The sequence below is a fragment of the Acinonyx jubatus genome, chromosome B2 (genome assembly GCF_027475565.1).
Source record: "Acinonyx jubatus isolate Ajub_Pintada_27869175 chromosome B2, VMU_Ajub_asm_v1.0, whole genome shotgun sequence".
NCBI classification, from domain to species: Eukaryota; Metazoa; Chordata; class Mammalia; order Carnivora; family Felidae; genus Acinonyx; species Acinonyx jubatus.
Window position 1 is genome coordinate 46,635,900 of NC_069385.1, and position 27,882 is coordinate 46,663,781.

General features: G+C 39.3%; 1 protein-coding gene across 5 annotated transcripts in view; it reads right to left on the bottom strand.

Annotated features, from left to right (window-relative positions):
• Window positions 1-27,882, bottom strand: part of DSE (dermatan sulfate epimerase) — a 103,211-nt gene that overhangs the window by 52,768 nt on the left and 22,561 nt on the right. For 4 of the 5 annotated variants that reach the window (XM_053222349.1, XM_015082827.3, XM_027057054.2 and 1 more), the window contains exon 2: window positions 21,207-21,675. In XM_053222349.1, coding sequence (XP_053078324.1) covers window positions 21,207-21,675 — 469 coding nt within the window. Of the gene's footprint in view, window positions 1-21,206; window positions 21,676-27,882 lie in introns of those variants that run through there. The other variant, XM_027057055.2, reaches the window with a different exon arrangement.

Below are 27,882 nucleotides of genomic sequence, written 5' to 3' on the forward strand. Positions count from 1 at the left end.
GCAAAATAAGTCAGTCAGAGAAGGACAAATATCATATGATTTCACTCATATGTGGAATTTAAGAAATAAAACAGGTGAACATAGGAGAAGGGAAGCAAAAATAAGACAAAATCACAGAGGGAGACAAATCATAAGAGACTCTTTAATACAGAGAATAAACTGAGGGTTGCTGGAGGTGAGGTGAGGAGGGGATGGGCTAAATGGGTGATGGACATTAAGGAGGGCACTTGTTGACATGAGCACTGGGTGTTATATGTAAGTGATGACTCACTAAATTCTCCTCCTGAAGTCATTATTACACTATATGTTAACTAACTTGGATTTAAATTAAAAAATTAAGAAATTTTTTAAAAATGAAAAAGAGTCACATACTCTACCAACCAAGCCAGCTAGGTGCTCCTTAATTGACTTTTATAAAAAACACTACATCCAACAACTGTAGAAAGCACACACATTCTTTTTTTTTAATTTGATGAAGTTTTTTCATTTTAATTCCAGTATAGTTAACTGCAGTGTTATATTAGTTTCAGGTGTATAATATAGTGATTCAACAATTCTATACATTATTCAATGGTCATCCTAAGTGTACTCTTAATCCCTATCACCTATTTCACCCATCCCCCTGACCTACCTCCCCTCTGGTAACCTTCAGTTTACTCTCTATAGTTAAAATCTGTTTCTTGGTTTTTCTCTCTCTCTTTTCTTCTTTGCACATTAGTTTCTTAAATGCCACATATGAGTGAAATCATATGGTATTTGTCCTTCTCTCACTGACTTATTTCACTAACATTATACTCTTGAGCTCCATCCATGTTGTTGCAAATGACAAGACACCACTTTTCTTATGGCTGAATAATATTCTATTTCACACACACACACACACACACACACACACCCCACATCCTCCCCAACTGCTCATCTATCAATGGACACTTGGGCTGCTTCCATAATTTGATTATTGTAAATATGCTGCAATAAACATAAGGGTGCATGAATTAGTGCTTTTGAACTTTGGGGTGCGATTACTAGGTCATAGGATAGTTTTACTTTTAACTTTTTGAGGAACTTCCATGCTGTTTTCCAGAGTGGCTGCACCAGTTTGCATTCCCACCAACAGTGCAGGACGGTTCCTTTTTTCTCCACATCTTCACCAACACTTGTTTTTTCTTGTATTTTTAATTTTAGTCATTCTGACAGATTGAGATGGTATCTTATTGCTGTTTTGATTTGCATTTCCCTGATGATGAGTGATGCCTAGCATCCTTTCATGTGTCTGTTGGCTATCTGGATGTCTTGTTTGGAGAAATGTTCATATCTTCTGCCCATTTTTTAATTGGATTATTTGGGGTGTTTTGGTGTTGAGTTGTGTAAGTCTGTTATATATTATGGATACTAACCCTTTATTGGATATGTCATTTGCAGTATCTTCTCCCATTCAGTAAATTGCCTTTCAGTTTTGTTGATTGTTTCCTTCAGCTGTGAAGAAGCTTTTTTATTTTGATGTGGTCCCAATTGTTTACTTTGACTTTTATTTCCCTGACCTCAGAAGACATATCTAGAAAACTGTTGCTACAGCCAATGTCAGAGAAATTACTGCCTGTGCTCTCTTTCAGGATTTTTATGGTTTCAGGTCTCACATTTTAGGTCCATGACCCATTGTGAATTTATTTTTGTGTATGGTGAAAGAAAGTGGTCCAGTTTCATTCTTTCACATGTTGCTGTCCAGTTTTCCCGACACCATTTGTTGAAGAGACTGTCTTTTTCCCATTGGATATTCATTCCTCCTTTGTCAAAGATTAACGGACCATATAACTGTAGGTTTATTTCTGGGTTTTCTGTTTTGTTCTATTGATCTGTGTGTCTAAGATCTGTGTGCCAGTATCACACTGTTTTGATGACCACAGCTTTGTAACATAACTTGAAGCCCAGAATTGTGGATTTCAAGCTTTGCTTGAATGCCTCCAGCTTTACTTTTCTTTCTCAAGACTGCTGTGGCTATTCGGGGTCTTCTGTGGCTCCATATAAATTTTAGGACTGTGTGTTCTAGTTCTGTGAAAAATGCTATTGGTATTTTGATAGGGATTGCGTTAAATGTGTTAGACTGCTTTGGGTAGTATAGACATTTTAACAATATTTGTTCTTCCAACCCATGAGCATGGAATGTCTCTCCATTTCTTTGTGTTGTCAATTTCTTTCATTAATATTTTATATTTTTCTGGGTGCAGACCTTTGACCTCTTTGGTTAAGTTTATTCCTAGGCATTTTATTACTTTTGGTGCAATTGTAAATGGGATTGTTTTCTTAATTTCTCTTTCTGCTGCTTCATTATTAGTGTATAGAAATGCAACAGATTTCTGAACACTGATTTTGTATCCTGTGACTTTACTGAATTTATTTATCAGTTCTTGTAGTATTTTGAGCACACACATTCTTTTAAGGGTACATGGAGTATTCACCAAAACCTACTTAATGCCGGGCTATAAAAACAAGTCTCAATCAATGTCAAAGGACTGAAATCATTTTAAGTATGCTTCGGCAACAAAGGCAATAAGAAGATAGCTAAAAGTTGAATGTATATAAAAATCAACCCACTTCTTTTTTTTTTAATTTTTTAAAACATTTTTATTTATTTTTGAGAGAGAGCAATGAGCGGGGAAGGGACAGAGAGAGAGGGAGACACAGAATCCAAAGCAGACTCTAGGCTCCAAGCTGTCAGCACAGAGCCCGACACGGGGCCCGAACCCACAAACCGTGAGATCATGACCTGAGCCGAAGTCGAACACTCAACCAACTGAACAACCCAGGTGCCCCAAAATCAACTCACTTCTAAATAACTCATGGGTCAAAGAACAAATCACAGACAATTAAAAATTAGTGCAAAAACAAATGATAATGAGAATAGAATGTATCTGAATTTGGGGGATGCAGCTAATGCAGTCCTTAGAATAAATTTTATGACACTATAAAGTTTATATTAGGAAACAAAAAGGTATAAAATCAATGATCTAAGCTTCCACATTAAGAAGCTAAAAAGGAATTAAATCCAACATTGATAGTAGTAAACAAATAATAAAGACAAAAATCTATGAAACACAAGAGACAAGTAGTAAGAGAAAATCAACCAAGGGAAAATTGACTCTAGAAATACAAATAATTGTTGAATACAGGGAATGAATATGTAAGTAGATATAACTACATAATTCCTTAACTTCTATGCATTTATGAAAGTTTTCAAATTAAGTTCAGAAAAAAACAAAAATTTATAAATGTTGGCTCTGACAGTGGCTCATCAGTTATAATAATTGTGTTTATCTTTATATATTTATTTTTCTTCTAAAATTCAATATGAATTTCATGACATACAAAATTAAAAATGTCATCTATTGCAAACATAACATGATACATAAAAGCTTAAGTACTCTATGACCTAGATTAAAGATCTAAAGATTCTGACATCAAAGTTTCCAAAGGAAAGAGATGGAACCAAATTGTTATCAACCTTATAGTACATGAAACCTCCTCCCCAACACAAACATAGAATGGATAATCAGCTGTTTAGAACCTGTGGTAGGCAGAACAATGGTCCCCTCAAAGATGTCCACATCCTAACTCACAGATGGTGTGATTAAATTAAGGGCTGTGGTGACAGATTATCCTAGTTTATCAAGATGAACCAAATCCAATCACACGAGTCTTCAAAAACAAAGAACCTTTCCTGGCTGTGGTCATAGAGACATGTGACCAGAGAAAAAAATCAGAGAGATGCGATGTTGCTGGCTTAGAAGATGTAGGAAGGGAGCCAAGAGCAAAGGAATTTATGTGGCCTCTAGAAGCTAGATAAAGCTCATCCCACAGCCTCCAAAAAGAAATGGGAGTCCTACTAACACCTTAATTTTATCCCTGTGAGACCCAAGTCAGAATCTAACCTTATATCTTGTCTTGTGCAAGGTAAGTCTGTATTGTTTTAGTCACTATGTTTGTGGTGATTTGTTTCCACAACAGGAAACTAATATAAAACTCCACACATATGAATAGGCAGTCAATTACTATCAGAGACTTAAGGAAATCCCATAATAGGAAAGAAGAGGCCCAGATTAACAAAATGATAAATGCAGCTAGAAAAAATTTTAAAACAAAAAGGAACTCTTGAAAATGAAAAGTAACAGAAAGACAAGCTTAATTAGAAAGGTTAAATGAAAGTTGAAGAAATATCAAGAAACAGAGATATGAGACAATGACATAGAAAACAGAAAAGAACATCAGAGGATTGGTCCTAGAGGTTGAATATCTCACCAAGAAGAGAAGCAAGCAAGCAAGCAAGCAAGCAAGCAAGCAAGAAAGAAAGAAAAACAAAGAGGAAGAAATCAAATGTATCAAGAAAATTTCCTAGAACTACAATGCAGGAGTTTCTAGACTGAAAGCGTCCGTCAGGTGCAACAGGACAGGGATGCAAAGAGAACCATTCCAAACCAACACCCAGAATTTCATAACAGTGGTGACAGAAAAGACCCAAAAAAGCCTCAGAGAGAAAAAAAAGTTTCGTTCAAACCATCAAGAATCAGAGTGACATCAGATATCTCAACAGCACACTAAAAGTTTGAAGACAATAGAACAACACCTTCGAAACTCAGGGAGACAATTTCCAGAGTATAATTCCATACCCAGCCAAGTTACATTCAAGCTGGAGGACAGAATAAACACATGCAGATATGTGAGGCTTCAAAATCTACCTCTCGTGAACACTTTCTCTGGAAACCAATGGAGAATTGCTCCACCAAATGAGGATATGTACCCCAAAAGAAGTCAGCACAAGGAATCCAACACAAGATAGAAAAGGAGAACAAATCAACAGCTTTACAGCAGAGCCACATCATCACAAGTCAAAAGGCTCTGGAGGCTACTTCTTCAAGATCAATGGTTAAGAATACAGGCTCCTTCCACCTTTCCAAAGTCTGAATTATGCAACTTTACTTTTACGAAAGACCTACATTAGTACGCATTTTTTGCTAGCTGAAGGAAATTTCAAGATTTTCCCTTTGACAAAAAAAAGGGGAAAAGTCAAAATAGCGTTCAGCACTTGTCTTGTAGCAAGCCATTAGAGGCAGCACACGCCCCAAGCAGCAAGAGTGGCACCACCAGGATCCTTCCCTGGGAACCACACTCGGTATCTCAGCATCCACATGCCAAAACTTGAATTGTGTCTGTGAGCATCTTTGCTTTATTTGGATGTCTTTTGCACATCATTAGCAAGATGTGCCCTAAGTTATCAGAACAGCCTAAGACAGGTTATTTTTTGGGTCTGGGAACACTAAAAAATATTTCCATATAAATTAATGGAACTGGTTCTTTGCTTTATGCCATTCCAGCATAAAGAATTCAGAATTTCATAAAGAATTTCAGATCCTTTTCTACCTGAACATGAGGTTACTCCCACTTATTTATAAACTTTTTTAAAATTATGTTTATTTATTTTGAGGGGGGGAGGGGCAGAGAGAGAGAGGGAGACACAGAGTCCGAAGCAGGCTCCAGGCTCTGAGCTGTCAGCACAGAGCCTGACGTGGGGCTCAAACCCACAATCTGTGAGATTATGTCCTGAGCCAAAGTCAGATACTTAACCGACTGAGCCACCCAGGCGCTCCTAGTCCCATTTATTTTAAAGAGCCATCCCCTAATATTCTAACAACACAACATGCAAAAAAGTAAAGAATTATTTGCAATAGAAAGTTTAAAAAGTAAAGGACATCTTAACAATGGCAAAAACTGTATTCAAATTGCTAAATCTTGTTGCCCTAATGGTAGGAAAATATCAAAACCAAAATGAGGCAGACTTTAAGGTGTTAGGATACATGAAAAGATATTTAACTTTCTCTTATGATTTCCTCAGTAAGGTTAATATTTACTCCAAATTCCCATTTTTTAATGCTTTGTCAAAATTTTTCTATTTTACAGTATGCCTTTTTAAAAGGTTTTATAACAGTAAATGAGCTGTGGCTGATTTTATTCTGGGCACCAACTGGAAACAATGTGCTGCAGAATTTATTCCACTTAGCGCTGGAAACCTGAAATGTAATCATTAATCACAGATTTGCACTCTTTCCTAATGAATAAAATATCCTTCCTAATATATTTTAGGAACAAGTACTCTAAACACTCAAAATAAGGAATAAAGAGGCCACCTCACAGAGTGAAACAGTCCCCTCACTGGTGATATTTATGAAGAAGGATATTAAGAAAGGGTTCTCTGAAAAGGAATCATGTTTATCAGAATGTTAGGGAGAGTTTTCAAATCTTAAATCAGAAGCTATTAACAGATTATGAAGTAAATATAATGGGCTATGACCAACACATTTTAGTGGAATTTAATGAAATGGAACAGAATAGAAAACTGTAGAGTGCGAAGCATGACTTAAATGCAAGGGCCAATTCGTGCAACTTTCACTTACATATTTACAAATGTGGAGTTAAAGGTACCTGTGTATTGAGTTGTGATGCCAACATTTTTTTCTTCCTATGCGTCACAATCAGAAAGGTTTGCAAAGGTCTCAGAGGATAAACTCCACACCAAACAAGCAGCTGGCCAGATGCATCCTGCAGGCAGAGAGGACCTGGGCCCAGGGCCTGCTTCAATGGGTGGAGCTTGGTTGAGACCCAGCCTGCCCAGAACACTTTCCAGCACAGGGCCAAGCCAACACTGGGAAATCCCATCGTGAGATCACCAGGAAGGAACCCAGAACACTAGACAAGTTCAGTCGGGTTCAAAGTAGAGGGCAGAAGGTACCGTAGGATAAAGGCGGACAGAATACACCACACAGGCACAGGCAGTCAATTCAGGAATGAAAAATAATTTATCACTATGCAGAAAAACATCTCTCATCCTCCCCAAAGCAATTGTGTTTTGCTTTGAAGCCAATTACATTCAAGAGAGACAATGAAATAATGCCTATGAACACCGGTCGGTACCAATAATGTTTATTTTATTTCATGTCCTCAAGACACAGCTTAAGTACTTCTTAAAAAGTAATCTGGCAGTAAAGTGGAAAAACTCACTTTAAGATTTTTCTTTGTGAATCATAACAAATTTGGAAGATGTGCTAGCTCACATGTTGCCAGAAAACAAAATTAATGAATAAACTAAATTTCAATTGTGAGCCAAACTTGTAAACTATAGACAACATGCCATGAGCATTAAACACTCCCAAGTTTTAGATCTGACTTACATCATTTTGAAAATAAAAGTTGACCCCACCCCAAATGTTGAAAGCAACCACATCCTCTCCATCTTCTGTGACCAGTAAAAGCAAGAGGAAAAGATTCAAACTGGATTCAGTAATACTTCAAAATCTCTCCCAGGTCAACAAACTCTCTAAGGAAGGTAAAATACTAAACTCCATCTGGTTTTTCAAAATTATGGCCACAAGTTTAGGGCAGGAAGATATTCAAGTTAATATAAAGTTTTCAGAATATCTCTGGATTTATTCTTTTGTTTTGTTTTTAGTTATTTTCATTTCTTTGTGTGTATTTATTATCTTTTTCCTTTCCCCAGATTTTTTCTTCTAAGAGTGAATTTCCTGTAAATGAATCAACAGAAATGAACTCAAAATTGTTCACTCAATTGTTATAAGCCCAATGGTTGTCCACACTTCCTCAAGAATCTTTTCTTTTTCTTTCTTTAACTTAAAAGAAAAAAATTTTTTAATGTTTATTTATTTTTGAGAGAGAGAGAGACAGAGTGTGAGCTGGGGAAGGAGCAGAGAGAGGGAGACACAGAATCTGAAGCAGGCTCTGGGCTCTGAGCTGTCTGCACAGAGCCTCACACGGGACTCGAACCCATGAACCACGAGATCATGACCTGAGCCAAAATCAAACACTTAACCGACTGAGCCACCCAGGCGACCCTCTTCCTTTAACTTTAGAAGAAAGAGGCCAATCCGCTCCAATTGATGCTTTCCTCCTGCAGTGCCGCCTGTATGATGTTTCATTTTGGTTTCAGCTCCAAAAGAGCAACGTGAAGACACTCAAGTGGCTATAATGCTCCATTAGGGCCTTGCCTTTTCATTCTTCCAATTGTTATTCATTTATTTATTATGGTAGGCCTACTTTAATTACATCTGACCTTCTTTGAACTTTCCTTCTACATTTTTTCTATCATCAACAGAAACTGTATATTGTACTTGAAGCGCATTTTTCTCTTGGAAAAAATCTTTTTTTGTGATGACACTTTTTTTAAGTCACAATACACTGATGATAAACAGGAAGTGGTTAAAAACATGCTTGAGAGTGGCAAACTCGACTTCTCCTCTTGGGCTCACAGGTGCTTCATACTCAGTATATCTAGAACCAACCTTTTATTGGCATTCTCTAACAGTTCCAAATGTTGCAATCTCACTGAAAGGTCTGGCCATTCTCTCAGCATCCCAGAAAGAAATTCCTCTGTCCTGTCTTCCCATACAGTTGTCAAGTCTTATACACTTGAATTCTTGAGATTTTCTGGAGCCCAGCATTGCTTTCCATTCTGAGAGCCCCTATTCCAGGCTCTCATCTGGATAAACACAAAAGGCCTAACTGGTCTTTCTGGTCTGACCTCTGCAAGCTAGTCTCCACATGTGGCCAGACTCTTCCTAAAACACATATCTGTCACATGGAGAAAACAGCAGCCCTTTTATGTCCCCTGATGAGAAAACAACCACCACCTACGCTTGTGTCACAGTGATCACAACAGTTGGCTCCAGCTCAGCATCCTGCCGTCAGTTTCAAGAAATACCCAGGGTGGAGGAACTCCTTGAACATACAATCAGCAACATCCACACTGCGGGAGGCTGCGCAGATCAAAGGGCCCAGGTTCTTCCACAGATAAATTGTAACAAAAGTACAGAGATGGTGGAGAAAGGCATACAGAAAAAGACTGAAGACTGAACTTGTACCTAGGGAGGTATAACAGAACACGAGGGCATGATGACTGAAGTCAGGGTAAGCTTTGTGGGGACAGCTATGACTTCTCAGCTGTGGAGGCAGGCACAGTGCTGCCTTCTCAGGATGGCAGGCAAAGTGCTATTTCTGGGTCTGTGCTGTGGTTACCAGGGAATTTCCTTCAGTTACCTTATGAAACTACACACTTGTTCATATGGTATTCTCTTTTATTTTGCACTGAACAGGTAAAAACATGCACACACACAAATTGGACCATGTCACTACCCTGTTAAAACCCTTCAATGGCTTCACAGTGCTTGTGAGGAAAAGTCCAAGCTCCTTCCTTCACATGGCAGAGGAGGCCTTGTAGCCCCTGGCTTCCTACTCAGAGCCTCCACACATGCTAGTCTCCTCCCTACATGACATTTTCAGTTCTTCAAAAGCATTGTGCTTTCTTATGTCATGGCCTCCAAACATCAGTGACTTCTGCTTGAAACAATCAAACACACTCTCTTTCCCCTTCATTTGGCTGATTCCTATTTGTCTGCCAGGCCCTAGTGCGAAAGTCTTCCCTGATGCTCTAATGCTGAGTGAAAGTACCTCTCTACCTACCCATTACACACTGTACTTTCCCAGTCACAGCATTTCTCATCTGCATTCATATTTGTTCACTAGTGGCTATCTTCCATAGGTCAACAACAAGGCAAGATGTAGAACACGCCCTCAAATTTTCATATCGCCAATCCCTAGCACGATGCCTAGAACAGAATAAGTACACAGTACACAGACATGAAATGAATATGTACATATATTTATTATAAATGAAAATTACCTTTGTTGGCATCAACTTATAAGAAAACAAAATATAAGCAAAGTAATAAAGGTAACAACCTTATGCTAGGTAATCTTTCATTAACTCATTTAATGCTCTACTATGATGTATTATATTTATCATCAATTCATAGGTGAGGAAAGTGAACCATGAGAAGCCAACTAACATGCTACAGGTCACAGAATCCATAAATGGGGTTAGAACACAGGCAGTCGGGCTCCCCAGCCCTTGCTCTAATTCCAATAAATTATCACCTCCCACTGCCTAATATCACTACCAAACATTTAGAAGACTGAAGCGGGTGGCTTTAATGGGAAAACAGAAACAAAAACAAAATGCCTACTGAGGTTACCTGATAGGGAACACCCATGAATATTACATACATATTAAGATGCCAGATGCCAAAATTTGAGGACCTGGGGAGAAGAGAATACCAGGTTCGGGAGCACTTCAAAGGGCAGGTAATCTGACTCTCCTGGTAAACTATCCACTGAGATGTCAAATCCTGACATACCTTCTACTGGCCTTCAACTGGGCCAAGGAACAATACCTCTGTGATTACAGGCTGATGACACGCAGGCCTGAGGAGCTAAAGTGAGGCAGACAAATATGAGCATCCACGTGTACAAGGTACCAAATCTGATGCAAAGATGTATACAGATCCAGGACTGCAGCTCTTGGTAAGCTCAGACTCTCAATAAAAATTCATTCATTCATTCATTCATTCATTCCTTCAGTATAATTTATTAGCATCTTGGTGACCATACTATAGCTCTCAGGACTCAAAAGTAAAACATGATGATGGTGCTACCCTCATTAAGCCTATGTGCCAGTGGGATAGGCAAACAAATAAAGCAAGAATTACTGGACAGACAAAACATCCTATAAGAAGTCTGCATGGCTCCCTTGGCATATCTGAATCAGTGGAGAAGGTATGGGTAGAAGCTACAGCCCAGGATGTTTCTGGAAAAACACTGTGAGTGGGCTGCATCTTGAAGATATATATTCCTGATCAGAGAACCAAGTAGTAAACAACCCATTTACCATTGCAAACCCACAAGTCACATGAAAAGTAATAACTGTGGGATTCGAGAAGGATAAAGGGCTAGAGAAAATGTTACGGAGAAAGGAGAAATTAAACTGGATTTTGAAGTCTGGGTAGGGTTGGACGGAAAGGAGGAAGGAAAGGAACAGATCCATCTTTCTGTAGGCAGAAAGACCAACTCAGAGCTGGTTTGTAAACTTACTGCCAGTAGACTAAGGGCAGAGTTGAAAATGCCGGTCCCGTACGATCCAAGTGGACCACGGGGGAGATGCACATCCATGCCTGTCAGTGAAAAGCTTAAAACACTAAAATCACAAAATTCTAGGAAAAATAAGACCAAAAATCTGTAAGCTCTGGACAGGGACATGTTTTATGATGACAATAGGCTGACCTTTTTTTTTTTTTGACACCTAAAGATATTTTTTCCTGAGAAGCTTACCCACATTCAACAATGGCACAAACAACGATAGCAAAATGCAATCACAGAGTGGCAAGAGTGAACAACAGAATAAACGAGGGAGGAGAAAAATGGTGGAGGTAGAGACTAGCAGCGGCAGTGCAGAAGCCACAGGACAGGTGAAAGTGTAAGACACTGAACTTACAGGAGGCCCAAGTATGTACAGTAATAAATACACACAAGATATCCACCAAGGGTATCTCTGAGCCTCTGTGCTGGTTAACTGAGGCAGAGGGCTTTGAAATGCATCTGTCCACATCATTGGCTGATATCAACAGAGACAAAGTGAGACAGATAAAGTAGACAGAAGAAACAGTGACACCAAAAGACGTGAAAAAGTGAACTATCTTCTCTCTCCCATATTCCCTAACTCATCTGGGCATCGGTGTGCAACCATTTCACCCAAGACAAAAGCCAAGTACCATTTTTTAAAACGTCCCTTTCCTTCCCTTTTTAAATTTTAGTGTGTCTCAGAATCACATGGGGTTGGGGGTGGTTTGGCTGGCTCCAAGAGACGGTGATTCACGGAGACTGTGTAGGGCCCAGGGATCTGTCTTTTTAAGAATACCTATATGTTACCTCATATCAGTCAGAATGGCTAGTGACAAAAAGACAAGAAATATTAAGTGTTGGTGAAGATATGGAGGAAAGAGAACCCTTATGCACTTTTGGTGAGAATGTAGTTTGCTACAGCCACTATGGTATGGAGGTTCCTCAAAAAATTAAAAATCAAAATGCCATATGATCGAGTAATTCCACTTCTGGATATTTACCCAAAGAAAATAAAAATACTTATTCAAAAAGATATATGTACCCCATGTTTATTCCAGCATTATTTACAATAACCAAGATGGGGAAGCAACCTAAGTGTCCACTGACACATAAATGGATAAAGATGATGTGGTGTGTACAGAGACGGAATATTACTCAGCCATAAAAAGAATGAAATCTTGCCATTCTTGACAACATGGATGGGTGTAGAGGCTATTATGCTAAGTGAAATAAATCAGACAAAAAAAGACACATGAATAAACAAACACACATACACAAAACAAAAACAGACTCATAAATACAGAGAACCGGTAGGTACCAGAGGGGAAGAATGTGGGGGGGGGATGGGCAAAATAGGTAAAGGGGATTAAGAGGTACAAACTTCTAGAAATAAAATAGTCACAGGGATGAAAAGTACAGCACAGGGAATATAGTCAATAATATTACAATAACTTCATATGGTGACAGATTGTAACTATACTCCTTGTGGTGAACATTTTATAACATGTAATTGTTGAGTTATTTTGTTATACAGCTAAAACTAATATAATATTGTATGTCAACTGTACTTCAATTAAAAAAAAACTTGGGGCACCCGAGTGGCTCAGTTGATTAAGCAGATGACTTCAGCTCAGGTCATGATCTCACAGTTTGTGGGTTCAGGCCCCACATCAGGCTCTGTGCTGACAGCCTGGAGCCTGCTTCAGATTCTGTGTCTCCCTCTCTCTCTGCCCCTCCCCTGCTTGCTCTGTCTCTCAAAAATAAATAAATGTTAAAAAAAAAAACCCTAATCTACTTGCATATTTGTTATAAATGAATTGGACCTGTAGTATGATTTTTTGCAGATATGAAATAGACCATTGTTTAATTTTTCATTTTTTAAGTAGGCTCTGTGTCCAATGTGATGCCCAAACTCACGACCCTAAGATTAAGAGGAAATAAAGATAATTTTTAACTCCCCCTGTCCAAAAAAAGGACATCTATAGAATTCTGATGAAAGAACTACATGGTGAGAAAGTATCTCGTATCCAATCAATCCCTGTGCAGCTTCTCTGTCCTAAGTGTCTTTTAAAATCATTCCTTCTTCTCTCCACCCTCATGGTCCTTTTTTTTTTTCTTTATTTTGTTTATTTATTTTGCGAGAGAGGGTGGGGAGAGAGAAAGAGAGAGGAGAGAGAATCCCAAGCAGGCTCTGTGCTGTCAGCACAGAGCCCAATGCAGGGCTCGATCTTGCGAGCTGTGACGTCATGACCTGAGCTGAAATCAAGAGCCAGATGCTTAACTAACTGAGCCACCCAGGTGCCCCTCTCCACCCTCACTGTCTTAACTGTGGTCTTCATTTCCTTCCTGGACTAATATTATAAGCTTCTACCTATTTTCCCTCCTCCTGATTCCTCCCCTCCAAGCCATTCCACACACAAAGCTTCTAAACCACAGGCTTATGTGGGATAAGCAGTGATCTGGAGACCCCTGACAATGTCTCCTCCTGCTGTCCCAATGCAGCATATTGACACTGGAAAGGAAAAGGAAAGATGGATGAGGCAGACTGTATTAAGCATGGCTAAAACATGTTCCCTCAATGGATATGGCAGAAGGAGAGGAAGAAATAAAAAGCCACTCTGAAGATCAGTAAGGGAAAATGAACTATTCACTTATAAGAGACTCCACGGGCATACTCACGTCATTATTATTCTCTAGGAGTTAGAAATATCTGTACGGCGTTAGTAAGAACCTAATGTCGGCAAGACCACCCCTTTTTTTTTTAAGATTTATTTATTGTTGAGAGAGCATGGGGTGGGGAGGGGCAGAAAGAGGGAGACAGAGGATCCAAAGCGGGCTCTGTGCTGACAAGCTGACAGTAGAGAGCCTGACGTGGGGCTCGAACTCATGAACTGCGAGATCGTGACCTGAGCGCAAGCTGGATGCTCAACCGACTGAGCCACCCAGGTGCCTGAAGACCCTACATCTTAAGTAGTATTAAATTGATTGCTATTTTACCTGACAGAGAAAGCCAACTTTTAAAAAAAATGACTATGAAGCATCATTGGAACAGAATACAGACACACGAGCAGCACTTGTCAATTAACGTTTTCCCTCCAGATAAGGGGCAAGAAATGCACAAAATTCAAACATCATGCTTGGCAAGTTTTTCATATTAGAAAAATTTAAGCGTCCAGATTGTAAAGACCACATGGACCACTTGTGTTGCCCCTGTTTGTATATATGGGGTGAGGAGCACTGACTTAGAGCTCTATCAAAAGATGAACAAGAATTCCTCTGGCCTTAAGCATGGCTCCCTCTGGGAACTCTAAAAGCCCATGTTACACTTAAAAAGGCAAAATGACACTAAAAGGGCAGGAGGGGTAGGAGAGAGAGTCACTCATCACCAATACGGACTCTGAGAGTCAAACAACAAGAAAACCAGAAAAATTAACTTGGGATTTCTGCTCACTTGTGTATGATCATAGCTGCTGTAGAACGTCTAAATTTGTTGTTAGAAAGAAGTGTTGTTAAAACTACTTTATCCTCACCAGCAGTTGAAATAATAGGTGGAGAACGCTTTGCTTGTTGTGTATCGAACAATCATACCCCAAAGGAGATGCTCGGCTAACCCGCACACCCGACGTCACCTCTCAATTAGCCACTCTTCACATGCTTCCTCCCACCATGGGTCACCTGACCTCAATCCTTACCCAATGTCTTCGTTTATTATTATACTGGCAACAACCCGCTTATTAAATAGCCTTCAAGAAGAGAATTCCCAGTGGCCAGGTTCCTAACATGTGTTTCTATACATTTTTAAGAACTTGATCATCGGGGAGCCTGGCTGGCTCAGTCAGGAAAGCATGCAACGCTTGGTCTCAGGGTCATGAGTTCAAGCCCCACATTGGGGGTAGAGTTTACTTAAAAAAATAAATAAAATAAATGTAGGCTCTCTTTTATAAAACATCTGACTATCATCAAAAGCCTCATAGTCATCAGTTTTAGCCTTCTATTTTCAAGGATCTGAAGTAGGGTAAAAGGGGATCACTTCTTTTAGATCACAGAATGAGAAGAGCAGAGAAAAAGAGTGGCAAATCGATAAGGGAAAGGGTAAAAGGAAGGAGAAACAGGAATGACAAAAAGGCAGGAGAACTGGGGGCTGGGTTTTCTGAGAGCCCAACATTTGTTTCCCAGGAATCCAATGGTTTCCAGGTGCATTCTGGGCTAAGCCTCCCAGTCTTCACCACTGTAAAGTCAGGAGAGGAAAACCTGATCTTTTTACTCACAGTGCTGTGGCTGCAGTGTTGGGACCCAGCTACACCCTCCCCCTTCCTTTGATTCCCAGCCTTACTGAACAACTTAGAAAAGTAAAAAGTCTGCAAAACAGCTGTAGGGAACTGCACTCGGAGCCAGCAGGCCACACTGAGAAAGACAGGCACACACTTCATTTTGGAATGTACAGGAATAAGACTGATTGGTTCATTTCCATATGCCAGAGGCTTTCCTTTCTTTTTTTCTTTTTTCCTCTCCTTCATTTTATTATTTTATTTTATTTTATTTTGCAAATACACTCTCGGATATCACTGTCCAGAAGTTGCGATTCATAGGCAAGGATTTAGTACTCAGTCTGTTGCAAATCAAAGTACAATTACTTCTCTGTCCCAAAGTTCAACTTTCTTTGTTTCCCTCACCAGTTCTGATTTCCTGTAGCTGACTGGCTCCAATGCAAGAATGAAGTAATTTCTTTCCTCTGTGATTTATTTTCTGACGATAAGTAAGCAAAAATACTATAAAGAAAGGAAGAAAGCATGATTCACAATGAATCCTTCTCAAAAACACAACTCCGGAGTGACAGAGCAGGTAAAACGGAGTAGTGTGTATCAAGAAACTTGAGAATCAAACTGCATGTTCATATCTAAAGATAATAGACTTTTTAGTAAAGCTACAGGCCAGGTACATAACACTAAAAGCTTTACATGCATTATCTCATTTAATCCCGAGAACTATCTTGCACAGGAAGGCTCATCCACATTTTATAGATGAAGAAACTGAGGTTTCTACAGGGTAAAACACCTGCCAAAGGATGCATGGAGAATAAAATGGCAGGTTTTTAAACCTGTGGAAACCTCAGTTTCTTGCCAGCACTGTTTTGCCTCCAAAGACCACTATGCAAGGCCCGTTCCCCAGGGTGTACAATGCTTAGACAAAAAAGCCTGTTGCCTGGAAATGCACACAGGATCGCTATATGCTATCAACTAGAGCTGAACACAAATCCTTTTTGTTACAATCTTATCTTAAATCTCTTTTAAAGGCATTCATCTCTTCATGTTATTAAGTAAAATAGGATCAACTTAACTGCGCGTTTCTTAAGCGGTTAAGGATCTGTAGTGTTTTCCAATAATCACGAGTGAGTTTTTTTCTACTTCCTTTGTTTGTTTTTAGCTATAGATCCCTGCAAGAACTTCCTAAGGAGTGTAATGGTATCTACTGATCGCTAGCTTGAGTGAGATACACAATGTACAGGGAGCCTGCCCGATACATATACAAAATTCTACTGAAGGATTAAGCTAGACTAGGGAAAAAAAAAGTGGTCTGAGGCTGAACCATACATCCCTGTATTTCAATGAACTTCACTTTGGAGATGCTTTATCCAGGGATGCTATGGTATATTCATTCACTGGACAGAAATCTACTTCATGCCATGCTACGAGCTGGAGGATACATGCGTGAGCCAAAGACACAACCCTGCCTTTAACATTAGTCTGGTCTGGCGTAAAAAACAGCACCATGCAAGCAACTCATCACACGTGCACTGTAAGGGTGTTCATGAGATCATTGGGAAGATTCTTCCCCAAAACCCCAGGAGACATTTCTGTCTGGCGCTTGGCTCAAAGCTAGTAGTTCTGTAAAATAACTGATCCGTTTTTGATATCATGGACACCCTACACTTCAGAACTAACGAAGTCTACTGTCTTTGCTGTCGAAAAACGCCGGGCCCACTTTGGCCCACCCATGGTCTGTGAGGGACAACATTTTACAACGGTCTCATTCTTAATTCAGCTTAATATCCCCAACCTTTTCTTTCCCTTTCTTTCTCAGCTACTTCTAATTTCAATCTTATATTTTGTATTTTGTTTCCTCAGTCTTGTGGGAGGAAAGGTATAGTAGAAATAAGTAAATGAAAATATACACATGAAAATTTTAGGAAAGTAGAGTAATATATGCTGACTCCCAAAACTCCAAAAATTGACTTTCTGTATATTTCTTTAAATCCCTACTAAGAACTGCTTTTATTTTTTTCCTACCTTAAATTTTAAGCTTCTGGGAGGTGGGGGTGGGGGGGAACTGAAGGAGAATATTTATTTGAAGTCTAGCTGTGTTTTTTTTTTTTTTAATGTTTATTTATTCATTTGTTTTTGGGAGAGACAGAGAACACAAGTGGGCAGAGAGAGAGAATCCCAAGCAGACTCCATGCTGTCAGTGCAGGGTCCAGTATGGGGCTCAAATGTGCGGCTCAGACTCACAAACCGTGAGGTCATGACCTCAGCTGAGATCCAGAGTCAGATGAGTAACCAGCTGAGCCACCCAGGCACCCCCTGGCTGTGTTCTTTTTAACTATGTAAGGTCTGAAGGCAGAAAGCAACCATTTATAAATGAGAATACCCCCACAGGCCAACTGACATACACAGAACTTGCTCTAGTGACTAGGTGACACTATATAAAAATTGAATTATATAAAAAATGAATTTACTTTAAGTGAATCAAAATGCATTTCTATTGTTACCAGTTCTAGATTTAGGGTATCAGGTCATTAAGCTTTCTCCAAATGATTTCATATTAAGTTCTTTTTTTTTTTTTTTTTTTTTTAGGTAGGGAGGGGCAGTGAAAGAAGGAGAGAATCTCAAATAGGATCCACGCTCAGTGCAGAGTCGGATGCAAGGCTCCATCCCACAATCATGAGATCATGACCTGAGCAAAATCAAGAGTTGGATGCTTAACCAACTGAGCCACCAGGCGTCCCAAGGTCTCATCAAGCTTTCATCTAATACAGAGCCAACTGCACCCCAAATTCTAGCTCTCATTTGGAAGATGAGATCTACAGCTGAAAATGATTTGCCACTTTATATAGAGGTTAAAAATGACATCTTTTCAAATTTGCTTTTATTTAAAAATTTTTTTAAACATTTATTTATTTTTGAGAGACAGAGACAGAGCACGAACAGGACAGGGGCAGGGAGAGAGGGAGACACAGAATCCAAAGCAGGCTCCAGGCTCTGAGCTGTAGCACAGAGTCTGATGCGGGGCTCAAACCCACAAACTATGAGATCATGACCTGAGCTAAATCAGACACTTAACCGAATGAGCCACCCAGGGGCCCCTAAATTTGATTTTTAGAACTAAGTTAAGAACAAGCTTAAATTACTCTGCTACTTTTACTACTATGAAGAAGTCAGAAGAACCAAGGAGAGTGTGAGAGAGAATGTGGCATCTCTGCAAAGGCACATACAGCACACAGACAGGACTCATCTTTCTGTGGAGCCCACGCATTGGGGTACTGGGAGACACACGCAAGTATGATGCTAAAAGAAGAAAGAAGTTTGCACGCTCTTGTTTTTCAATCACTACCACCCTTGGGATCAATCTTTCAGACTCCCTTTGTACTTTATGGTATGCATTATATAAAATGGATATGTAACAGTTATATCAGTATAATTATATTAGTATTATATATTATATCAAATATATAATTATGTATTATATATAATATTATATATTATATCAGTAAAATTAGATAGTATTTTCCTTTAACTTTTCCTTTACGATAGCCCCAAAGCCTTAAATAAGTGAATATAGAGATGTTACCTTTTAGCTCTTTACCTACAAAATACTCAACTGAAAAATAAACCACATTAAGAAACTTATGTGCATGTACACCTCAGATGTACTTCTTCTTAATACCAGATAAAAGACACACCACCATTATGTTCCCCTAAGCCTTCTTCGTTGGCGTTACCTTCAGATTCTTATAGGCATAAGAAAAGGCCCAGGGGAGCATCACTGAGCATTTTAATGGAACAAGGCCAAAAGGAAAACTTTGTGAATTAAACAGATGTTCTAGTTTAGAAAGTCATTTGAACAATGAGTAAAATCTCCAAATAAATTTCAAACACGGGGGCGCCTGGGTGGCTCAGTCAGTTAAGCGTTCAATCAGGTCATGATCTCGCGGTTTGCGGGATCAAGCCCTTGTCAGTGTGTGAGCTGACAGTGCGGAGCCTGCTTGAGATTCTCTCTCTTCCTCTCTCTCTCTGCTCCTCCAACTGCTTGTGCATACTCTCTCCCTCTCAAATTTAAATAAACATTAAACAAACAAACAAGAAAGGGCACCTGGGTGGTTCAGTCAGTTAAGTGTCAGCTCTTGACTTCAGCTCAGGTCACGATCTCACGGTTTGTGGGTTCAAGCCCCACATCAGGCTCTGTGCTAACAGTGCAGAGCCAGCTTGGGATTTTCTCTCTCTCCCTCTTTTTCTACCCTTCCCCATCTTGTGTGCTCTCTCTCTCTCTCACTCTCTCTCTCAAAATAAATAAATAAACTTTTTTTAAAAAGAAAAGAAAAACAGCTTTATAGGCAACAGTTTTTTTTTCCTAAATAAAGTATTTAATGGGTGCCATTTTTAACCAATGGCACAATGTCAAATGAGTAATTATAACATTTGATAATATAATCTCGTAGTTCAAATATCAAATAATTTCACACATATTTTGTTTTGTTTTCTTTCTTGGTGTCAGGAATAGAGTAAAATCAGTTAATTAAAATCAAAATCAGAAACTACTGCATACATGGCTCAATTTTGAAACAAACCATATAAAAAGGTTGTTTTCAACCTAAAATATTATAAGCTTCAAAATGATTATACACACCTAACAACGAGTCTTAAAAAGTCAGCTCTGATATGGATTTAACACCAGGTCTTCCGTAATGTTTTTAATTAAGAAATTCCAGAAAACCCTTCAAACTCTATAAGCAAACAGCATTCTTGATGATACTGGCAGAAATTTAGGAAGAATTAAATTTCATTACCATATTGACTGAATTCAGGAAGCTTGCAAATGACCATTTTTCACCCCTGTGATGTGTGGGATATAACTCATCACAGCATTATATGTATTCACTGATTTTTTTCTAACCATTTAAAAATGAGCTGTCTATAGCCCTATAAAAAAGTAGCAGCCTCTGTAATTTTAAAAGGATATTTCATATAATTTGTATTTTTTTGGTGCAATTATACCATGAATATGCATTAAAACACAGTTTAAGTATGCAAGTGATGAATCATAGGAATCTACCCCCAAAACCAAGAGCACACTGTATACACTGTATATGAGCCAACCTCACAATAAATTATATTAAAAATAAATAAATAAAATAAAAATGTGGTAACAGCAAAAAAGAAAACAAAACAAAAAAAACACAAAAAAACAAAAACACAGTTCAAGTAAGAATACCCACAGGATCCCTAATCAACTCATTGCCTATCTTTCTGACAGCAGGTAGACACATTAACTATAAACAAATAAAATAAATTTAAGCTAATCAACAAGGAAGTAGTAAGTTTGTTTTCAAATCTTGGAAATCTGAAGTAAATTATTATGTAATTAGAATTCCTCACATAATTACACAACACTGGTTTTCCTAATGTTGGTAGTTCTTGGATAAGTATAGTTTGGTAGTTATTGGATAAGATCTTGTTTATAAATTGCCAGTTAATCCTATCACATTCATTTTTAGCTCCTAATTGTCATAAAATGTAAAGAGATCTTAACTGGCTAAAATCTCTTGTTGGCAAAAGTCTTAACCACTTGGGGCTCAAGCAAAATCTAAAGCCAGATGACCATGATACATGCTTGTTAAACAGGGGGGAAAGAATTCTCAACAATCGAGATGATAGTATTTACTCAATTCAACAAATTATGTTTTCTTTGGCTAGGCTGTAGCTAAATATTTTCCTGCTAACTTTAAACATGGACGTTACTGGGTCTTTTGAAACTGTGGACCATTCATAAGCCGCTGACACCACAAATAATAAGCAACTCCTCCCCTCCACTCACACACACCTAGGTGAAAATCTGGCCTCTGAAATCTCATCTGAGTATGAATTCATTTCTTTAAATTACAGAGTTAATACAGTAAGAAGAAAAAGACAAAAATCTACCAACTAGGCTGAGCTGCCATCCTCTCCATGTAGTCTTTGGCCATGTCTCGAGCTTCAATGTTTTCAGGATACAGCACACAGAACATTGCCAAGGCGCCCAAGTTGTTGCCGTAAATTTCATTCCAGCGGGCGCTGTAGTCCTTGGGGTCCCAGGGAGGGAGGTACTCCAAGGGGCTGGACAGCATGGTGTGCACGGCCTCGGTAAGCCGGGCGGCAATGTGCTCATGGGAGCCCGCAGCCCTGAGCTGGAGCTCCGCCACCTCGTCCCTGGAGAAGAACAGCATCGGGTGGCTGTCGTAGTGGGCATTGGTGAAGGGAATCATGACTTCTGGGTTCTCGTCGGTGACGTAGGCTGACACAAAGCAAAACAAATATATGAAAAACACACTGGGAGCCCCCCGTGTGTGAGTCCTCATCGTGGCATTAGATCTCCAAGTCTCCAAGGCAGCCAAACCATCTTCGAAAGATCCTACATGAGGAAAAAGGAAGAAAAGGGTATGTCAACCAGGGGAACATGACCAATAGGAAACACAACCTTGCTTGTATTATGAGGTCTAAATATCTAAAAAATAAAGCTTATGGATTTAGATTTTTTTAAAAAATGCAACAAAAATCTGAGCTAGGAAGAGACTTACTAAAACCTAATAATTTAGTCACGGGAATAAAAGGTACAACATAATAGGTAATACGGTCAATGATATTATGATAGCGTTGTATGGTGACAGAGGGTAGCTACGTTTGTGGTGAGCACAGCATAATGTCCAAAACTGCCAAGTCACTAAGTTGTTCACCTGAAACTAATGTAACACTGTGTCTCAACCATACTTAAATAAAAATAATCTAATTTTATTAATTAATCAATTAAACATGATACATCAGATATATATTCACTGAGGGAAACAGAACTTTGGACTTGGGGAAACCATGTAATATATTTGCTCAAGCAGGGAAGAAAAACTCTCCTTGGTATTTTTCTCACACTTTGTCATACAAAAAAAGTTTAGATTTTATGGTATTTTTTAGACATTAATATGAAAACCACAGTAACCAAAAGCTGGTGGTGAAATGTTGTCTGGGAATCTGAATGGACATTAGGAAAGAAGAAAAATCCTGTCTTTCCTTCTTTCTTTTTTTAAGTAGGCCTCACCCCCAGTGTGGAGCCCAATGCAGGGCTTGAATTCACGACCCTGAGATCAAGACTTGAGCTCGGATCAAGAGCCGGATGCTTAACCCACTGAACCACCCAGGCATCCTAATCCTGTCTTTCTTCATATAGGCTCCTTTACTCTGGCCTCTCCCAGCTTCCTAACAATCTGCATTCTAAAGCAGGGATTAGGATCAATACATCTGTAAGAATGTGAGCAGACAAAATATTACGAGTAAGGCTATATTCTCTTTGTGTCAGCAGAAGGTGGGGACGGAGAAGACAAAGCAGGGTAAACCGTCAGCCAAGCCCTTGCAATCCCTGGGCTGACATCAGCCAAGTATGCAGTGAAAGACCAGACAAGGAGCTGCTGAGACTAGAAACTGACAGGCCTTCACTCAGAAAATAAAACCCCAGAATCAAAGGCTGAAAGAACATGTGTGCATTTTCCCCTTATTATTTGACACTGCTGCCCATTTTTTCATTTTGCACATGGGATTTTGGTATGTCATCCAGTAAGTCAGACATTGAAACCAAGCTATTTTCTTAACCACTTAACTTTCTTAAAAACCCTTTTTTTCAGTGGCACAGGTTAAAAGAACGTCTTTCAAATACAAGAACATTTAAAAAAAAGAGAGAAAAGAAAAAAGAAAACCTCAGCCTAGTCTATGTCCTACATCTGGGATAAAGCAGGCATAAAATCCCCCAGAGGAAAGTCAGGGAATTCTTAAAATTCTTCAGAGGGGAAAGGTTATAGAAAGCAGACCAGAAAAAGACAGTTTTATGTAAATAATGAACAGTAGTTTTCAATTATTAAAGAGAGAAACTGATGGAGAAAAATCAACCTCCCCAGCTGAACACAAACTACTTTTCCAAGGAAAAACTGCCTCATCAAATTCACAAGAAAGAAAACTAAAGATTTAACACACATTGGAGATCAATCCACATTCTCAGCTTGCTGTATCTCCAAGAAAAAGGCAATATGGCATCACTTATGGACACTGCCATTAATTCTAATATTCTTTATATTTCTGAATGTGTTTTAGACTATATGTATGAAATTCAATGGCAGCAATTTTGCAAAGCATTTTAGATGTATTTCAAGAGTAGAACTTGTGATGAATTAAAAAAAAAATTGGTATAGCCATGCTAAATAAAATATATGAAATAGAAATAACTCTTGGAATCTACTCATATTATGTCTAGCACCCAAAGCTTCACGGCAGCTGGCTAGACCCTTCAAGGTCAGAGGCCTGGCCAAAAGAAATAGTCCTCCGTGGTTATGTCTGAGGAGGGGTGTGGTCTCTGGCAACACAGAGACATGGCTGGGTCTGAAGTCATGCTTAGTCCCCACTGCCCCCACCTCCACTCCGAGGCTTATTTTTTGCTCTTTTTCATTGAATATCCATGCAAACAATTAAAAAAAGAGCTTGCATATGTTAAATCCCCCAAAGTCTAAGGCTGGATGCAGTTACCAATGCAAATAACGCTCTGGAGGTTTTAGGCACCCAGTGTGAGGATGGATTAGGAGTTTTTCCTTTGATGCTTAATTGAAGATCTTCTCTCAACTACTCATTTTTGAATGTGTAGCTCACATTCTAGGTGTTTGTGAGGTGCTGGATTTTGGAGGGATGGCTAAGAACCCACTGGGAGACTAGAATTTGTCTTAGATCCTATACCAACATTCCCTAAATGTAGCTACAGGCAGATTGGTTTTATTCTCTTCCTCCTCCTGTTATCCATACTATCCTCCTACTCAGGTCCAGAGTTACTGAGGTAGTGGGGCGCTCCAGAGGATCCCTTACAATGTAGGACTCACGCTGTGATCCCAGGCACTTCTGCCACATTGCGTCCAGTTACGTAGGTCATGGCTAAGTGTATTTAAACAAGAAGAGTTGCTCCTGAAGCACAGAACCTCATTAAGATGTTGTTTTGGGAATGATGCCATCTCAACATGCCAACTGTTATTGAAAGTTCCCTAGTTATTGCTTCAAATTCACATGCAGGTATGAGGGCAGAAAGGCTGTGAGCTACCTACCACACATTTAAGACATTAATTCTTGTTGGAATACCATGTGGACCAATGCAGAACCCACAGAAATTCCACAGAACAATCACAAAGACTGCCTGAAAAGAAAGGACCACAGCGTTCATCGTGTCACAGACTATGTTGCCTTCTTATTACATTGCACTCAACCACCCAGCCTTCGCAGCTCTCCCGGTGATTAAGGCCTTTGTTGACCTATCCAAAGAGTTCATTTCTTCTGTATTTGGCACATCCTTGTATCACATGGAACTATTCTGGCAGTTTATATGCTGTGCCTCACAGAAGGTGGGACCATAGCTTCCTCTTTGTATCACAGGGCTTAACACTGTGCTTGACGAGGAAAAGGCAGCTCCTGATGCTGGCTGAACTGAATTAACCCTTGGGCTTAGGACTGGCAGAGTAGATATCATCACTAAAAATGAGAAAGGAGAAACCTTATTCCCCCTTATTTGAAGCCAAAGCAAGTTTAGAATTTTTCAGAAAAAAATTCTGCTAGGAAACTTATAGAGGAAACAAACTATTTACAAGGCCTAGAAACTCCTGCAGCCTAAAAATAATTTTGAAAGAAAGATAAAAAAGAAAGAAATTAAACCTAATTAAAGCCTAACCCAAACTACTGAGGCTGATAACCTAAAAGGAGACGTCTACCATCTTAAGTCTGTCTAGAAAATTCCATTGAAAAACCCCTATTTCTAGTCTTTGGGTTTCCTCTTTAAACTTCTACCTTCTGGGGGGCACTTGGGTGGCTCAGGTGGTTAAGCTCTGACCTTAGCTCACGTCATGATCTCACAATTCGTGGGTTCGAGCCCCTCATCAGGCTCTGCATTGACAGCTTGGAGCCTGGAGCCTGCTTCAGATTCTGTGTCTCCTCACTCTCTCTGCCCCTCCCCGACTTGTGTTCTCTGTCTCTCTCTCTCTCTAAAAAATAAATACGTATTAAAAAAATTATTTTAATATATACATATTTAAACTTCTACCTTCAGCATTCTGTGTACCACTCTGTGAAGAGTTGGAATAACATGAAAGGAGCATTTCTCAAGATAATTTTAGGTAGACCACGGATGGACAGGTTTTATGCCAACTTATTTCAATGTATGTTAGGAAAAACTATAACTAGTACATCTAACCTGAAGTTTTAACAGCAGATATAAAATTCCTATTTACAACAAATTTAAGTTTAAAAGTTTATATTAAAAAAAAGTAAATAGATAAGGCAAACATTGTTGAAGGTGATAGCTGAATGACTACTGGAAGATGTTGAAATGCTGAGTAAAACAATGGCCACTGAGTTTACCAGAATGGCCAACTCGGAGGCATCTAGGGGGCTCAGTATGTTATGCGTCCGACTTTGGCTCAGGTCATGATCTCACAGTTCCTGAATTCGAGCCCCGTGTTGGGCTGTGGGCTGACAGCTCAGAGCACACACACACACACGCACATGCACGTGCACACGCACACACACACACACACACACACACACACACACTCATTCACACACAGACACACGCTGAACAAGTCTATACTTTCAGAGGTCTGTGGATGATCTCTCAAGCCATTCTCCCCCCAGTTCAGTGTGTTGCAGACACAGCAGAGCACTGTCAACTCCCTTCGATCTTCAGGCTGCATTTGGCCCAGCTCAGAGCATAGCATTTTCAATATGGCAAAATCACGAGCAACCCTCAGCAGGTGCCGCTAATATTTCGGTTTACCCATAGTTCAAGTCTCAGGATAGTTCTGAATGACTCTACTGAGCCTCATTTCCCCTAAAAGTCTTTCTCTTCTCCTATAACACACTAACTTTCCTTATCCAGCTTTTCTTCCCATTCTTTTGTCTCACTCAACACAGCTCGGAAAGCAAAACATTCCTAAATTTTGACCTAATCAATGACTGTAATATACTGTAGTCATTTAAGAATTAACCTGTCAGGCGCCTGGGTGGCTCAGTCGGTTGAGCGGCTGACTTCGGCTCAGGTCATGATCTCACGGTCCGTGAGTTCGAGCCCCGCGTCGGGCTCTGTGCTGACAGCTCAGAGCCTGGAGCCTGCTTCAGATTCTGTGTCTCCGTCTCTCTCTGACCCTCCCCTGTTCATGCTATCTCTCCCTGTCTCAAAAATAAATAAATGTTAAAAAAAAAAAATTAAAAAAAAAAAAAAAAGAATTAACCTGTCACTACCAGATAATTGAGAGAGCAATTTAATCATCTCCACCCTGCTTACATCAGTAGCAGTCCAAAGTTTGACATTATGCTTAGGCCAAGCCAAATAACACAACAGGTGTCTAAGAAGATGCCTGAATTCTAATTGTTTTAAGTAGGTCCTCACAAAGCAACAATAAGCCTAAAATTATTTTGCTTTAATCCTGGTTCCAACAATCCACTGCAGCTGTTATGGTTACTGACACACAGAGACATTTTGTGTAAAATGCTTTTCACACATTTGATCTTTAATTTGTAATAACTTAATATTACAAACAGTATTTAGAGTTAGTGTCTACTGATACTCTACAGTATCTTACAAGCAAAACTAGAACCCAATCTCTTAAATGCTAAGCCAACATTCTTTTCTTTAATGAAATTTTTAACAATATTCAGTGACATTAAAAGTTCCATTTTTGCCATCCTTACACAAAGAAAGCACAGAAAGAATATGCTGAGAAGAAAAAGAACTAGAAACTAGACTAGTAACATCGAGTTTCAAAAATGAAGGTTTCCAAATGGTCTGGGACAGTTTATAAATGAAACACATGATGATACAAAAGGTCTTTCAATTTCCTTGGCTTCAGAAAATGTAGAAAGTATAAGGATTGAAGACTGAGATTACCCTGCAGAAAGTAAAACATGTCCCAAATTAAGATGGATTAAAAACACTCTTACATTATGATTAACACCGGGCATGGAGCTGGGCAGACATGAGTATAAACCCCTGCTCTGCTGTCTGCTAGTTTTGATCAACTGACTCCTGCTCTCAAAGTCTCCATTCTCTCATCCATCAATGATCCCAACTTCACAGAGTGATTAAATATTATGTGATGCACTTCACATAGAACCTGACATGAAGGAAGGGCTCTATAAATAATTTTTCTAATGTTTATTTATTTTTGAGGGTGGGGAGAGAGACAAGGAGACATAATCTGAAACAGGCTCCAGGCTCTGAGCTGTCAGCACAGAGCCTGACACAGGTCTCGAACCCGGGAACTGAGATCATGACCTGAGCCGAAGTCAGATGCTTAACCGACTGAGCCACCAGGCACCCCAGAGCTCTATAAATATTTTTAATAAAAGGGAAGAAGTTTGGGGCATGCAAGGTTATATTAACCCATCCATAAAAGTTTTTTTGAAAGAAAAAGGAGCAAAAGAAGGAGAATCACAGATATTAACTGACTGAGCAAGGTCGAGCGCTTGTTAGAAACTTAGCTGAAACTCAAACACAATGCTCCTGACTCTAACACATATTTCATTAGCTCGCTCAATACTCACTGGAAAAGAA